The 16,840-nt window shown below is 44.3% G+C and overlaps 1 protein-coding gene across 3 annotated transcripts in view; it reads right to left on the bottom strand.

The window, feature by feature from the left end:
- The window catches only part of DPYSL5 (dihydropyrimidinase like 5), a 234,814-nt gene that overhangs the window by 149,879 nt on the left and 68,095 nt on the right, over positions 1-16,840 (bottom strand). For all 3 annotated transcript variants that reach the window (XM_069233635.1, XM_069233634.1, XM_069233636.1), the window contains exon 2: positions 11,342-11,606. In XM_069233635.1, the coding sequence (XP_069089736.1) occupies positions 11,342-11,602 (261 nt within the window). In that variant the 5' untranslated portion in view covers positions 11,603-11,606. The remainder of the gene's footprint in view (positions 1-11,341; positions 11,607-16,840) is intronic.

The raw sequence follows: 16,840 nt of genomic DNA on the forward strand, positions 1-16,840 counted from the left end.
TGTGGGTGGTTCCTATGAGACTCTTGATTTTGGTGAAACTAAATATAGTCAAATATCACTAAATTAGACAAAATCACATTTCACCAAACTTGAGAACTGGAATGTGAGGCAGGCTACTTACACGAGGATTACATTTTTCATTCAAGGTTGATCACTCTCAAATAGACGCTAGATTACCGGTTTCACTAAAACTGCAGGGGGGAATTAGACAAGCTCCATCTCACATGTGAGCAGAGTGTATCTCAACAGTTTTATTAGAAATCAACTTAATCAACTAATTATGGTAAATGAGTTTAAATGAAATAAAACAGAAAGAAGATGAAGGCGATATAACAAGAATACAGTTGCAATATGAACACAGTCTATTAGCAAAACGGGAAAATTGAATACACCCCTCTCGTGTAGACATTCCTTAAGTTTGGATGTTCTAGCATAAAGTCATTTTCTGTCCTGTGATACTGAATTTAAAACAAATATTTAATGACAGTTCTCAGTTCTGTAGAAGGCATTACACCTAAATATTAAGAAAGATTACCAAAACTACGTTTAAAGGACACCCGGGAGCCAAGAATTCGATATGAGTGTTTAGAAACTTGTATGGATAAACTGACTTAGTACAATAAAGGTAAGTTTCTAAATAACATAAAGATTTTTAGATCTGTATAGACACACAAGCAAATTAAAATATTTACGAATGGATACTATACTTGGATATAACCAGGGCAGACTAAATATATGCAACTGCAGTAATTGAAATATATATTTGTTGATTTTGTACTTGACAAAACAACCAAAGTGTAAATAAATTTAAAAAGGTTATGATCTCTCTAAGTGTATTGCTCTATAAGAGATCATTAAATAGTTGAACTTGTTATGACTCTACCACATGAAAGAATTCTCCAGTTTGATGTTCTGTAATTTTTTAAGTGGTGTTAAAATATGTAAAGTAACTAATGAATGTAATCATATGGAAATGTGTAGGCGGGAATATAAATGATTCAGGAGGCACAATCCGCAGATCATTAACCACATAGGCTGCAAGAAAGGCAAGTGAGTAGCGGAGATTGACGCAGGACTCTGTTTGTTATGGGTGAGCTGTTGGCACCAAAAGGCAACAGCAGGCTGGCATTACGCCATCAGAACGAATGGATGGTGACACAGAGATAATTGTAGCTATGCAAAAGGAGATATACAAAACAATATTTAAATGCAAATGAGGGAAAAGGAAAAGTCTTTTGTTTTCCTTGACTAGATCCGCGCCCAGACATCGCAGCATCCCCCCCAGAAGGAACTTTAAGATAATGAGACCACTAGCTACACACATCTTTCATAAAAGCCAAAATCTTGTGGGAAAGATTTCCTGTGAGATTTGACACCTTGGTGGCCATTTTGAGAAGGTGAGGTTATTTAAACCGCACCTTTCGGGTTCTTGATGCTTCACATTGAGAATCCGAAGGGATCAGATCTTGATAGGAGTTCACCTCTTCCTGAAGAACTTTGCCCGGAAACAGAGATAAGTATTTGGGGATTTTGATTTTAATACAAGGGATTGTGTGAGACTGGATCAATTCTAGGGAGTGAATGAATGATTGTGAGAAGGCAGCAGTGGTTCAGAACATTAAATAGATATATCAGGGGTGGACAACAAACCGTATGGAAGAGACATCTGATGGTGAGAAGTAACCCAATAGAGCAGTGGTTCCCATCTTTGTGACTTCTGTGGATCCCCACTTTATCATTAGTGGAACCCAGGGACCCCCACTGAATCATTATTGGATTCCAGGGACACCCCACTGAGTCATTCCTGGAAGCCGGTGACCCCGGCCTGAACACTGTTGATAATTTGAAATGCAAAACAATACACACAAACTACAGAAACAAGCATTTATCAAACCCAAACACAAATGATAACACATTTTATTTAATTTGCAAACAAATATAAATAAAAAAAGTAAAAATAATAATTCTAATAGGAAGGCTGGAGCTTTTCTAAATTCAAGTAAAGCCACACACAGTTGATACTATATTCTGTTTGATGCACCTGCGCTTCTCCCACAAATCTAATACTAATTTCATTTTTAGCCTCCATTTTCAAATTCCTTGACATTTAAAGCATGCATTAATATTTTCAGTTGTAGATTTTACCACTTTATTTCTATACACTTTATTAATCTGTTAATAATATTTGATTTTCTAAGCAGTCGCTGACCCCCTGAGGAGGCTCCGCAGACCGCCAGGAGTCCCCGGACCACAGGTTGGGGACCACTGCAATGGAGCAAAACATTTTAAGGGCTTTAAATACTTGTGACATACTTGTGACATCCTAACTGGAAATAAGATAACGCTTGGACAAATGTACATGTTTTGGTAAATTAATCGTCCTGTTATCAGTGGAATGATGAGGATCGCTAATTGCATGTTTTATGCTGAAAAATCATCATATGACTTGTTATGAGAAGTGAATCATTTGCATGAGCACTAATTGTGAGTCACAGGTAAGGAATGTAGGGCCATATGTACTAAAGCTTTTTCCCATAGAGACAGAATGGGTAAAATCCTTTGATACATCTGTCCCGTAATGTCTTGCTTAATAATAATTCAGAAAACCTTTTGCTGTGATTGATAGACCACACCTGGTAACAGGTGATGAGAAATAACTAATTTTGCATATGAAAGATTCTTTTCCAGTGTGAGATACTGGCCAGATGTACTAACATTAGCGTTTGCGATTACCAAATAGTACTTTTTTTGTGATTCGCTATTTGGTAATTGCAAAATCTAATCTACTAAAGTGCGATTCCAAGTGGGTCACAAATAGACCTACCTCATGAATATTAATGAGGTACGTCTCAGTTTGTGACCCATTGGGAATAGCAAAAATAACAGGAATGGTGGCCTTCTAGCGTCAGCAGACCACCATGTCTGTGATTGCTTATAAATAAAGGAAAACAGGATGCGTTTAAAAATAAAGGCCCTCATTACAACCCTGGTGAATGGCGGCAAAATGGAGAAAAGTACTGCCAACAGGGTGGCGGAACTTTTCCTCATATTATGTTTGGCCCAAGCCATGCCGCCAATGTACCACACCGTCTGCCACGGCGGTAACGACAGCTGGGCTGGAGACTGCCATCTCCAGCCAGGCTGCCGTCTCTAGCCTGCCTGCGGGATTATGACCCCACCTATCGCCATGGTTTTTGTGGCAATCTTACCGCCACCAAAACCATGGTGGTAGGCACTATCAGTGACAGGGAATTCCCTCCCTGTGACTGATTGGGTCTTCCCCGCCCACCTCCCCCCCCTGGTTTCTCTCCTATCCCCCCTCCCACTCCAGACTCCCCCCACGACATACACGCACCTTCACGCAGCATCGAACACACGCATTTACACACTCATACCCACATTCATCCACGCATGCATACATCCATTTACACACACATCCACACACACTGACATACATACTTGCACACAAGCATGCACACAACACAACATTCACACACTCACACATCCATACACGCACACACGGACAACACGCATCTCACACCTGCATACACGCACGCACAGACATACACACACACACCCCTACACACACACACAAGACCCCCACCCCCCTCCCCTGTCGGAGCACCCGACTTACCTGCTTGCAGGGTGTCCTCCGGCAGGACACAGGAATGGGTGCTGCTGCCAGCAGCAGCGCCCGCCAGCAGAACACTGCCAGGCTGTATCATGTGTCATGACATGGTCTGCGGCGGTCTACTGGCGTGGCGCTGCTGCTGGCAGCAGCCCCACCTTACCACCATCCGCCGCCATGACCACAGCCGAATTTCCGCCATACTTCAGGCGGAATTCCGACTACAGTCATAATTTGGCGGACAGCTGGTAGCCACGGCGACGGTCTTTTGGCGGCAGTCGCCACGGCGGTATATTCTGCCATTGTTGTAATGAGGGCCAAAATGTCTTCTTTTCATTTTTTGAGAGTAGGCAGTGGTCTGTCCGTGGGACCACTGCCTGCTCTTAAATTATTATTTTTTTCATTCTCAAACGGGAAGGGGTCCCACAGTGACCCTTCTCTTTTGGAACGGCTTGCCACCAACTTCGAGTTGGTGGTAAAATGCGAATGTTTTGCATCCACATTTTGGTTGCAAAACATTCCTGCATACCAGTGCAAATCAGTATTCGAAAGGGATGCCCCAAACACGACCCTTCCAAATACCGATTCGTAAACCAAAATTGCAATTCGGTAACAGGTACATACGAAAAAGCATTTCTGAGTTTGCAAACAGCCCAATTCAGTTTGCAAATCAGGATGTTTGCAAACGGAAACACGCTTTGTATATCTGGCGATAAAGTACGAGGCAGAGTAATCGGCTCTGAGGAATAACTGGAAAGCCCTCGCACAAGATCAACCCTGGGTAAGGAATTCCAGAGTTCGCTAGGTAGGGAGGCATGTTTGGGAAACTCGACAAGAGTCACACGTCTCATAAAAGATATTTTCATCCTTATCAGTCAATCAATTAATTAATCATTATTTTGTCTATAAACAAACCATAAAAGGTGCAAAACACCATTAAATGATTTCTTTAAAAAACCTGAATAAAGCATGATTGAGACAATAAAAACCATGGGCCAGATGTATGAAGAAGGCCTTTTGCGAATCGGAAATAGCGATTTTTAAGAAATCGCTATTTCTGATTCGCAAAATGCAATGTATCACATTTGCGATTCGGTAATAGGGATTTCTTAAAAATCGCAAATGCTATTAACGAATCGCAAATTGCAATACCGGCCCCATTCGCACCTATGGGCCTGTTGGCCCATATTTGCAAAGATTTTGCATTTCCCAAATTTCTAATTCCTAACTGGAATTCGCAGTTTTTGGAAATGCAAAGTCCAGGGTGCTGGGGGCCTTAGGCCCCCTCTGCTGCACCCCAAAATATTTTTTTTAAACATGTAAGGTGCACACATGCCAAAAGGGCATGTGTGCTTTACATGTACATTTTAAAAATGCATTTTAAATGCATTTCTAAAATTTGCACATGGTTACCACCAAGTTCAACTTGGATTCCTTATTTGCGATTTTAATTAAGAGAGTCGCAATTTGCGACTCTCTAAACAGGGTCGCAATTTTAAGGAATCGCTATGTTAGCGATTCCTTAAAACTGCTTTCAGAATGCTTTTGATACATCCTGAAATGGTTATTTGCATTCGCAAACGGACATTCGCACTGTTTGTGAATGCAAAAAGCTTTGATACAACTGGCCCCATATTCCTTACCATATAATCCTTTCCATCCTTATCTCAACAGGGTGGACTCCAGGCAATACCAGACAGCCATGGTCCATGCAAGGATACACTCAGGTCAAATCATCTCCACACCCAGGTGAGTGTTCAGGAAAGAACTAAACCGAAAGCTTGGGAAAAGAGAAATTCACAACCTAAGTGTGGATTAGAGAATACCTAAAGTCTGATTATTTTTCCCACAGGGACGTGTGCAACCAGCCTTTTCTCATTTTCTTGTTTTGGTTTGCTACTTTAGTTTATTATTGGGCCCTGAACCCCCTCTTCCTTGGACTCATCTTCCTGCCACTACCCATCTATATATCCAGTGGGGGTTATGTGGACATGATGGTCTATGCTGTCAACACAATGTACAGAAGACTGAGCGCGTCAGGGAAGGCGACGGCGTGACAAAATGTTGATGGTGTGATGGTTCAAGACATGGTGATATATATTTGTCCAGATCCATGTTTGTCATGTTGGTTTGTCTCTTGTTCTGCAGCTGTCTGATAGCTTTGATTCATCTCTCAATGTCAGACAGTCTCCACTGGTGTGTGAGTGTCTAACAGTGTGTTTGTCTTTGGATATCTGATTTTGCATATTTATCCCTGCGTCCCTGGCAGCATTTACTGCTTTATGGTTACCTTCCAGTCTGATTTGCTTGTTGGGTGTCTAATAGTCTCCATTGGGTTTTAAGTGTCTGGTAGTCTCCATTGGGTTTTAAGTGTCTGATGGTTTCCATTGGGTTTTAAGTGTCTTATGGTTTCCATTGGGTTTCAAGTATCTGATGGTCTCCATTGGGTTTTAAGGGTCTGATGGTTTCCATTGGGTTTTAAGTGTCTGATGGTTTCCATTGGGTTTTAAGTGCCTGATGGTTTCCATTGGGTTTTAAGTGTCTGATGGTTTCCATTGGGTTTTAAGTGTCTGATGGTTTCCATTGGGTTTTAAGTGTCTGATGGTTTGCATTGATCTCTGGGTTTCGGACAGTGGATATCTTTGGATATCAGATATTGACAATGTGTCTCTGGCAGTCGGATGGCATTTGCAGTTCTGTGGCTGTCTGATTGTGTACACCGATTGTCGGCTGTGTAATCGTCCCCATGGGCTCTGTGTGTCTAATTGGCTGCATTAGTCTTTGGGTATCAGTTAGGGTCAAGCAGTTGCTCTGGGGACATTTGATAGTGTTCATTTTTCTCTGGATGCCTGACAGCATTTACTGTGTTGTGGATGTCTGCAGAGATTGCTGGGTGTCTGTCTCCACTTGTTTCTGAGCTTCTCATATTGGGGGTTTTTACAACATTGGAGGAGGTGTTATTCCGTCCCAAAAGTGACGGTAAAGTGACGGATATACCACCAGCCGTATTACAAGTCCATTATATCCTATGGAATTCGTAATAAGGCTGGTGGTATATCCGTCACTTTACCGTCACTTTTGGGACGGATTAACACCTCCTCCAAAGTTGTAATAACCCCCTTGTCAGTTTTGGAGACGCTATCTGGGTATTTAAAAATGTCCACTAGTCTCTGGGCGTCTGAGCCTGCCTTGTTTGTCTTTGGGTGTCAGGAAGCATTTACTGGTCTTTATGCTTCCAACAGAGCCAGCGAATCTTACATTGTATAGTGGTTCTCTAACTTAATTCAGTGATCTCTGGCTGTCTGGTAGTTTCTGTTGTATCTTTGTTTATGAACATTTCTGCTCCTGTTTGGTTGTTTAATAACATTCATTGGTCTTGAAGTGTCCTGCCAGAGTCTGTTAACTTTTGATGTTATTTAATATCTTTTGATTTCTAGTTGTCTAGCATCATTCATTGATCTTTCGGTGTCTAGTGCTGTCTGTTATGCCTGGGGTGACTGAAAGCGTCACACAGTATAAGGGTTTTTAAGGATCTACTTGTCACAACACTTAGGGGGTCATTATGAGTTTAGCGGAGACTGCCACGCTACTGGCGGTCTCCCACCCATCAGCCCAGTGAGAAAGGGGTGACAGCATTGGGCGATGATGCTCCACGCAGGGTTCACCAACACCCATGAAATGCCCACTATCTGCATGGCACACAGTGCACACTTCAAGGGTGCTGAGCAAGAGGGCCCCTGCACTGATATGCCATGGGCTTGGGAATGCAGGGCCTCCCCTATGGCCCCCTGCACTTGTTCTCCACCAGCCTTTCCACGGCGGTCAGACCACTGTGAAAAGGCTGGCATAGAACAAGTTTGTAATCAGCAGGGAGCGTTGACTTCAGCGCCACCCTGGCTGGTCACAACCAAGAGCGCGGTCATCCAATTGGCATCAGAGATATTGGCATAGAGGGCGGTCCCCTGGCAGTTGGACCACCAGGGTCGTAATGAGGCAGTCGGACGGCCACAGCAGCGGTGGTCGGACCGCCACCGCAAGTCTGGCAGTCTTCAGACTGCCAGACTGCTAATCAGGCACAAAGTATTCATTCGGATGCAGGATCAGTCCTCATATGACAATGAATCATTACACACAACAAGCACTTAGCCCAAAAGGAGATATTTATTAGTCAAAACTTCACTTCTGTATAACAGCAAATGGTATATAAATAAGGTACTTCATAGGGAGGAAAGAAAAAATGGTGTGGTGCAGTACACATCAGTTGTGACAAAGGTGATATTGAACACTGAACTCAAAATTCTCCAAAGTTTGGCTATTTTAAGCATTTGGGGAAAGACAATCATATATTTCATTATTTGTCGTCAACACCTAGTGGAAATTCAATTTCTACAGTCCAGTCATGTAAAGGAAGCATGCACCCTGCAACAGATGGAAACGTGCCACTGTCAGAGTGAGTTACAAGAAGTGTAATTCCTCCACTTCATGAAATAAATTGCAGACCAGGGTCAAACGATCCCAAGAGATCTGATGTTGGTTCTCGTCGATACCCGTCACTTTTCTACAGTCTGTTTTTTTCCATTAGAATTTGACTACTTCTTGCCTGCCTGCCTTGGTCAGCTAATGCTCCTCTAAGAGAGCTCCTGCCTGTGATTGCTGGCTGTGGATGTGGTGAACACCTGTGTACAGAAGTCTGTAGACGATCTCTTTCCCATCACCTACCCTGCAAATCCTCAGGTCCCAGTATATGTGTTTGGGCGCCGCAAAAACAGGAATAACACAGTACAATTAACAATCCAATGAAAAACACAGAACAATCAAATGTACAGCACTCCACTGAGAAGGCAGGAACAGCAAAGAGAGCACATTAGTGTGGCAGGGACCGCTACAGCCTACATGTATGTAACTTCTTGTAGGGACATCTAGTGTCCGTTCATGGTATCGCTCTGGCTCAAGGCGGAGGCAACTCTATCCAAGTTTCATTCTTTTCTGAAGGGAAATATATTTTCAACTGAAACAAACCAGCATCAACAGCAATTCCAAAAATAAATAAAAAATGTCGTCCTTCCTGGTAGCTGGTCCTCTTCTGGTAGCTTTCTGTAAATAACCTAACCGTGATAAACTATTCCTTGCATAAGGTTTCTGTCCAAGGATGTGCATGTTTGGGAATATTCCTAACTATGTTACAAAAGAATCTACAAATTATCTAATTCTGCGAGCAGCACAAAGCGGTTGATGTGAAAAGATGTCCCAGGTACCTCCATGGGATACAAACGGCGGCATTTCAAGTGTGCCTCACAGCATGAGGATCTAATCTTACAAGGTTTAATGGGATTTTGAAGACCATGGGGAAATAAATACCCACTGGTACCCTCTATCCAGATTCTCAATACGGCGGCTGCCATGATGCGGCGGTTGCAAGCGCCTCCTGGGACCCACGTGTGAATTAGGTTTCTGGCTCAACTGTATTTACTCATAAAGGATTGACAATAATAGAAAAGGTTTGGGGCACAGATTCTGAAATCCTTTTGCAATGTTGCTATGGGAACTGTCAACTGGTCCTTGATGAAACCCCTCCTTCACCACACAAGCCATCTGAGCCAAATCTGGAAAACACATGCCACCACAGTCACTGAGATCAGCTGTGTGGGTAGAAGGGGAACAGCCCAGGTGGGGGTGAAAGCATATAAAAGGATAGAAATCTGTCCAGAAGGGCATTAATGTACAATAAAGTCAAAGACAGGACATAAGGCACTTGAAAAGGCAGTATGAGCTTCTGGACAGCCTTGGTCGCTGCGGAGACTAGGGGCCTAAAAGGAGTCAGGTGAGGAGGTATCTGCCCGGGATATACCACTCTGCCCCCCATTTACCACCTTTTTAAAGCAAGCCGTAACTGTGAGCAGAATTGACCCTGGAATGGATAGTCCCCATGTGGAAAACGATCTGCTAATTCAGGGATTGCATGTTATTCCACATTCTGAAGACAAAAACATGTACTTGCAAGTTGTGCTGGGTTTCAAATCACTCTACCTTACTTTACTCAGACGAGTAATGAAATTCTCCGGACAGTTGTATTACTCATGCAAAGTAAAATAAAGTAGTGAAAAAACTAGTGACAAGTAGAGAGGTAAAAAAAACACAAGGAAAGTAGGACAAACATATATCCCCTACAGGGAAAGCCAGTATCTTAATGTGTATTGGTACCCAGTGATCAGTGGGTAATGCCCACCTTTGCGCATGAAAAGACAAGACATTGACAATAAGAGCATCATTGTCTTCAACAAAAATGCTACAAGTGTTTATACAAAAGGAGTGCTGGGGATCTTCATATTGTCTAATAACTTTACAGCCCTTCTATATAGCACATCCCTGCCTTGTGTTACTCTGCGCCGGGAGGAGCGTGTGTGTTCCCACGTATCAAACCATGTATTTTGGGGCATTCCCAGATTCACCAAGCCTGGTAAACCAAGGGATGCATCAAAATTGTACGCCTTCCCAACAGAGGCGCAGCAAGGAGAAATATCTGTATTTCTCCTCGTTGTTTCCTCTTCCAATGTGTGCTGCGTTCTGCAGCGCACTGAGAGAGAGGGAAACACCCCTGAGGTTTGGTTTTGTGCATGCAGGGCAGCGAGTTGTTTGCTGCAGCGCACTGCATCAAAGTTTGGTAAATGTGGCCCTTAGTTTCTAAAGACTTTGTTAGATTAAGAAAATGACACTTTTCACGAGCACGATGAGGATAAAATGGTTCTTTTTGTTAATTTAATACTTATGGAAGAAAGCCTTTAAATATTTTTTTTAATATCTTTTTCAATTTGTATTTTTTATATTTTATGTTTTGTCTATAGGACTCTCAGTCACATCAGGTTGCTGCTGGTACTGAATATGTTGATTATGAATTAGACAGTCAGGGCTCGCTACAACGAGAAGTGGCGGTGCGGCACGTGCATGCGGGGTGTAAATAAAAATTAAATAAAAATAAAATTTAAAAAAAAACACACCTCCTCTGCCGTGCACTGCTCCTCTGTTCCTGACCCTGCTCAAAGCAGAGGCAGGATTGGCTGGGAGTGCGCTCCCATCCAGACCGGGAGCCTGTGCAGGCTCTCTCCAGCCCGGCAACTGTGTTGCCAGGCTGGAGAGACCCTACTGCGCATGTGTGTGTGGCCGGCCCGAGACGGCCAGCCAAACATACATGCGCAGTGATGGGAATGCTGTGCACTCCTCCTCACTGCTCATCACCACCGTGGCCCTGCCCCATTAAAACAAAGTTTATTATCCTTTTCTTTTAAAGGTTTTGCAGCTGCCGCTGCTGGCGATGGGATGATGCTCCTCCACCCTAATGGAGGAGCCGCCCCTGGAACTAGATGTGATTTTATAGAGGAAAAATATTTAATTGAATGAGATATGCGCTAAAGCCAAAAGCATTTTGGCAAGAAAGGCGAGCCAAGAACACAGAAGAATGTTTGATGTTTAAGAGGATGATCTGGGGACAGCTGGGCACATGTGAGCCTATAGACAACAGAATGGCAGCCCCATGCATACTATAAAAAAACAGCTTCACCTGCCCAGGATACTCAGCCTCCAGAGCTGAAGAGGAATTAATAACCTATCCATTGTGCACACAGTTTCAATTTATAGGCAAAACCTGAAAAGTGGGACAGCCTGTAGCCTTACCCTCCTGACTCCTGCCACCTAGCATGCACTCGCTGCGTACCGTACCTTGGTCCCATTGTAGAAGTCATCCATGCAGGTGGCATTCATGAAGGTCTGGTGGAAGTGTGTGCTGGTGTCGATTCCGCCTGGGATGACCAGCTTCCCTGTGGCATCGATGACCTTTGCCCCGCCGGGGATCATCAGCTCCCGCCCCACCTGCTGGATGATGCCGTTCTCGATGTAGACGTCGGCTTCATGGGTGCAGTCATCGTTTACCACCTTTCCCCCCTTGATGAGGATTCGCACATTGGCAGAGTTGGCATGCATGGCTCTACGGAAGGAAAGACAGAATGCATTAGTCTACAGGATGCAAGCGAAGGCTCTGATTGGCTGATTGAAACAGCAGACTAAGTTCAATGACGATTACGCAACTCAGAAGTGAATCTAGAAAAATATCCTAGTCCCTTTTCTGAGACATATCAGGGTCCTCCCAGGGAGACCCTCCCCCTATTACTAGAAGTGACTGTGGAAAACTAATCGATTGCCTGCTAGAAAGATTAAGTAGTGTGACTCTCTGATCTGCAGAGGTGCAAACATCCTCAAAACACACACCTAAGGCAAAAAAGCTTTCACACTCAGCTGGGTCCAGATGTCCCTGTCTTGACCTTGACTGAGGGTCAGATAGTCTAGAAAAGTCCACCAGCAACTGATTCTAGAGACAGCTTATACGTGGTAGACAACCAACCAGACACCAGACAACCAACCAGTGCCCACGGTCCCCCAACCCGATATAATGCCGAGTTTGAATGTGGACTGAGAATTGCCCCATTTTGTACGAAAATTGTAAGATGGTAGGTTACACTAAAATATTGAGTCAATCATCTGTCAGATAAGGGATCAACTGATGGTCCTGCCAGAAAATAAATGATGTTGCACAGCTGGACTGCCAGGATCGAAGGCTGTGGTTTCACTTGGCCCTTTAGCGAAACACTGTAGTGATGGTCTCAGGCAACCGGCTGTATGTAGACCCTGTACAAGAGGTCGGTGCTGGTGAAAGCTACACGACAAGTTAGTGTTGGTGCAACCTTCATAAAAGGCTGGTGCTTTTGGAACCTACTTAAATGGTTGTGCAGGCACCTCAGTCTGTTCAATGGCAACATAATCTTTATAATAGGGGCTGTGAATGGAAGGAAACTGATGTCTATGCAGATGCTTTAATCAGTAGCATCTGAAAACAGACTGCAAAAATAGGTAATGTTCTTCGCATTCATATATCACTTTCAACTTTATGGCACAGCAGCCATTTTTAATACGAGCGCCCTTTCACGTGGAACTACAAGATCCATCACTCGAAAGGTTCCGCTGTTTGTTGGTGTTTGGTTGTGCGTGGTTAGTAGAACTTCTTCAATGTTTAGTTTAAAGGTAGTTTGTATACATTGTGAAAGTAAAATGAGTTTGATGCAGGAAATACTGATTTGGTGACCATTCTGTGTGCGAATGGCCTTTTCAGGTTTTTTCCCCTGGATGCGAAGCTTGGTTGACCAGAGTCTAGTGCTTTCCATGCATGCATCACAATCCAGGACACCGTCTTATGACTTGCTGTTGATGAAGGAGGGAGAGGTATGACTGGCCTGCTCTCATCTACATGGCTGCAGGGTGTATGCTGCTGTGGTTTGTGGCAGTGATATTGATTTGCCAGCATTTTGCCCACTCTATGGCTTTGCTGCTGTGTTGTGCGGGTGATGGTGTGTGTGGTGTGTGCAGTCTGAGTATGTTGAACTGTAGGTTAGACTGGAACTATAGGGTGTAGGGATTAACATAACATGTTGGGGGTCTGGTGTATGGGTGTTGGTTGGGCTCTTGCAATGTAGTGATTGGTGCAGTCAGAGAAAAGCTAGTTATTCTCCAAAAGCACATTCGTCTATATATTTGTGCGATGCTGAGTGGAGCCTAGCGAAGGTAACCCGTACGTCTCGAAAGACTACAGAGAAGTAAACTCAAAAATACACAACCAAACTCTCTACTTTACTGAAATATGTTCCTATAAAAAGTTTGCCTTGTACTAAACCCACTGTCCAGCACTTGCCTCAAACATTTGCAGCACTGGAGTTAAAACAGCAAAGTAGCCCTGTTCCATAATAAGTCAGAAGTGACTTTAGCAGGACCGAGGTGTTTAGCACATATTAATATTTTCACAGAAAGTTATGCAAGTGCATCATTTCATCAGTCAATATTTTGGAGTGAAAGCTGTTGTCTGTTTTTTCCAACCTTTGTTCCACTCTCTGTGATGCCATTGCATACAGACTCTGGCAGCCAGAACCCTGAAAGCGTGGAAGCCATTCCTGCCAAGAAGCGGTGCACGATGCGTCACCAGGCGATGGGGAAGAGGTGCACATCTATGGAGAGAACCAGTCATTGGAGGTTCTGGCCGCTGAGGGTCTGTCCATGGACCCAGGCTCTTTAAGTACATTACCAGATGATGCCCAAGTGGGAGAAGACGGACATGTATGTGCCATAAAGTGATGTACCTTGGTCTTCATTTGCTGTTCTCTCGCCACTAGAAACAGGACCAGGATAGCACTGCCACTGGGGTATGCGTAACCTAGAGCTTGGCATGGCTCCCCCCAGGATACTAGTTCGATGTGTTTCTGAGTCCCAGAATGGAACTGGAGCACCCTGCCTTCCCTTTTCTGGGGGGTGTGCCCCCTCTCTGGCTCAAAGTCAAACATGTTCTGGTTCTTCCTCGATACTCAGTTTCCAAAATGTTGGGCTGGGCCAAGAAGGAGCTGGTGCCCCTTTGGGTGTTACAGAGTGTTACTGCAATATCTCATGTGAGCCTTACATGTGGAAATTCCAACATGAACAAAATTAAGCACTTTCATGCCCTCTTTGTTAAAGTTCCTCAAAGGAGCCTCTGAGTGGATTAAAAACTGTAACGCGTAGAACGCTGAGGGCCTGATTCAGAGTATGGCGGACAGGTTACTCTATCACAAATGTGACGGATGTCGCATCCCCCAAACTGCGATTCACGTAGGATATAATGGGATCGTAATACAGCAGACGGATATCCGTCATGTTTGTGATGGGGTAACCCCCTCCGCCAGGATGTACATCAGGCTCGGAGTGGATTAGTACACGGCTGGATGATTAGAAACCACACCTACAAGCACCGAAGGATGTTTATCTTTTTACTCCTGGCTAGGTATGCAATATAATGGAAAGGAGTAAAAAATTACTACTCCTGCTGCACCGTTTAAAAGCACTGATTTCTCTACATATATTTGTAACACACATGATGGGTTCAAGTGATGCTTCCAGGCTCTGGTTTGTTAACCACGGCTCTGCTTTACCTGCGCCTGGATCCCTAGGCAAGGGAGCCCCACATGCACCACTGATGTCTCTCATCCGCTTTCTGTGATGCTTTATTGTTAAACGACACTTGTATAGCGCGCAATCTGCCATCGGTGTGGCATTGCAGCAACTGTCGAGAGTAAGACTTTCTAAAAAATATCCATCACAGGCCGGACTGTTTGGAAATAGTATGAGAGCTACTACCAGCCGCCGCATTGTCATGCGTCACCAATACCAACAAACTCTCGGTGCAAGTGGCGGGAAACAGCAATTACTAAGCGGTCATTACCACGCGTCACAGAGCCATTACCACGCATATGCCTTAACCACACGTCTTTACCACGCATGTCTTTACCACAAATATATCTTTACCATTAATGCCTTTACATATATTTTATATACGCATATGCCTTTACCAACTATGCCTTTACCACGAAATGTTCATGGTAAATGCATATGCGTGGTAAAAACCTTCATTGTAAATGCATGCGTGGGAATGACTGTGCTTTGTGGTGACCGTGTTGTAAAGGCATGCCTTGTACATACATGCGTGGTTCCGTCATATATGTGCACATGGCTATATCACATTCTGGGACTGTCTTGCAGATGTTCAATGTCGAACTGGGACCAGGTGGTAAACATAAGACAATGTTCGGTCTTTTTCTGGTTGGCTCCCACAGCATGTCCTGTTACCTGAGTGCACGTGTTGTGCATGAACTGTAGACTTCCAATCAAAGAAGTTAAAGTTTGTTTGTTTTTTGTTGTGGTCTCAAGTCATGGAATAAATGCTTCTCAAAATTGCCTCTGCTACATCCACCCAAAGACATATGGATTGTTGTTTAAATGTTGCGGCTAGTGAGACAAGCATACGGTAAAATGCAGACATGGCCAGTGGCGTACAGTTACTGCTGGTTAGCTATGATGTCAAGGTATGATTAAAAATACACTGCCTTCTGCAGATATAAGAATATCAAATTTTGATATGTAATCTCCATCCTAAAACACCCACCTCTCATCCACCTGCACCGACCTCTCACCCACTTATGGGTCTCAACTCTTGGTACATAGAACTCATTCCCAAGATATCCACCTCTCACCCACTTATGGGTCTCAACGCTTGGTACATAGAACTCATTCCCAAGATATCCACCTCTCACCCACTTATGGGTCTCAACTCTTGGTACATAGAACTAATTTCCAAGATACCCACCTCTCACCCACATATGGGTCTCAACTCTTGGTATGTAGACCTTAAACCTAAGACACCCACCTATCATGCACATATGGGTCTCAACTCTTGGTATGTAGATCTCAGTCCTAAGACACCCACCTATCATGCACATATGGGTCTCAACTCTTGGTATATGATCTCAATCCTAGGATGCGCGCCTCTCAGAACTAGCCTGGCTTCATCAAATGGTCTGTTTTTGTGTCATTCAAAAAATATTTTTGATTTTAGACAATGTTTTCTTTTAGTTTGTTGAGGGCCCGGTAGCTTACCCAACAATAAAGGAAACCATTAAAGAAACATGCAGTGACAAAGACAAAATGGTTGTTGCAAACGCCAGACCCTATTGCATTTGCCAATGCTTTGCTTGCTTATACATCGTTGCTCTGAGTCTGTAGACGCAGCACCTCTGAGCGCGAGGGCCTCCTGAGATGACCACTTTCTCTGTAATGTCTGATGAACTCTGGATGCACTCACTATACAGGCGAACGTGGACGAGCTAATCTCTCGGTGGGGAGGCAATTAAAACCGATCAGTGCTGAGGTGATTAATCTGACCTTCTGGAAAGCAATATTAATCGAGCAGTAACAACACTCGCACATGCATGGCACACCCTCTGCACTGGCGTGCCTTCTTGGCACTTTCAGGAGCTGGGGGATTTACACATGGTCAGGAGCTGTGGCAGACTTCAGCCAGACTCAGCATGGCCAGTCGTTATAGGTGCAGATGGCGGAGGCTGAGTCATGGGCTGTGTCTGCGCATGCGCGGTCTGCCGTCTGATGCTGGGCAGCCGATAGCGCCTATCGCGATACGCCAGTGAGTGCATTGCTCGCTCTGCTGTGTCCGATCACCCCCCCCCCCGGTGACTTTGACCTCCGCGGCCCCCAGCGCACATCTCCTCCCTGTGTGTTCCTGGGTACCAGAGATGTGCAAACACCCCGTCTAATTGGCACAATTAGCCAGGCCTCCAGCTGTCGGCTCTGCCA

Source organism: Pleurodeles waltl, chromosome 5, assembly GCF_031143425.1.
Source record: "Pleurodeles waltl isolate 20211129_DDA chromosome 5, aPleWal1.hap1.20221129, whole genome shotgun sequence".
Lineage (NCBI taxonomy): Eukaryota > Metazoa > Chordata > Amphibia > Caudata > Salamandridae > Pleurodeles > Pleurodeles waltl.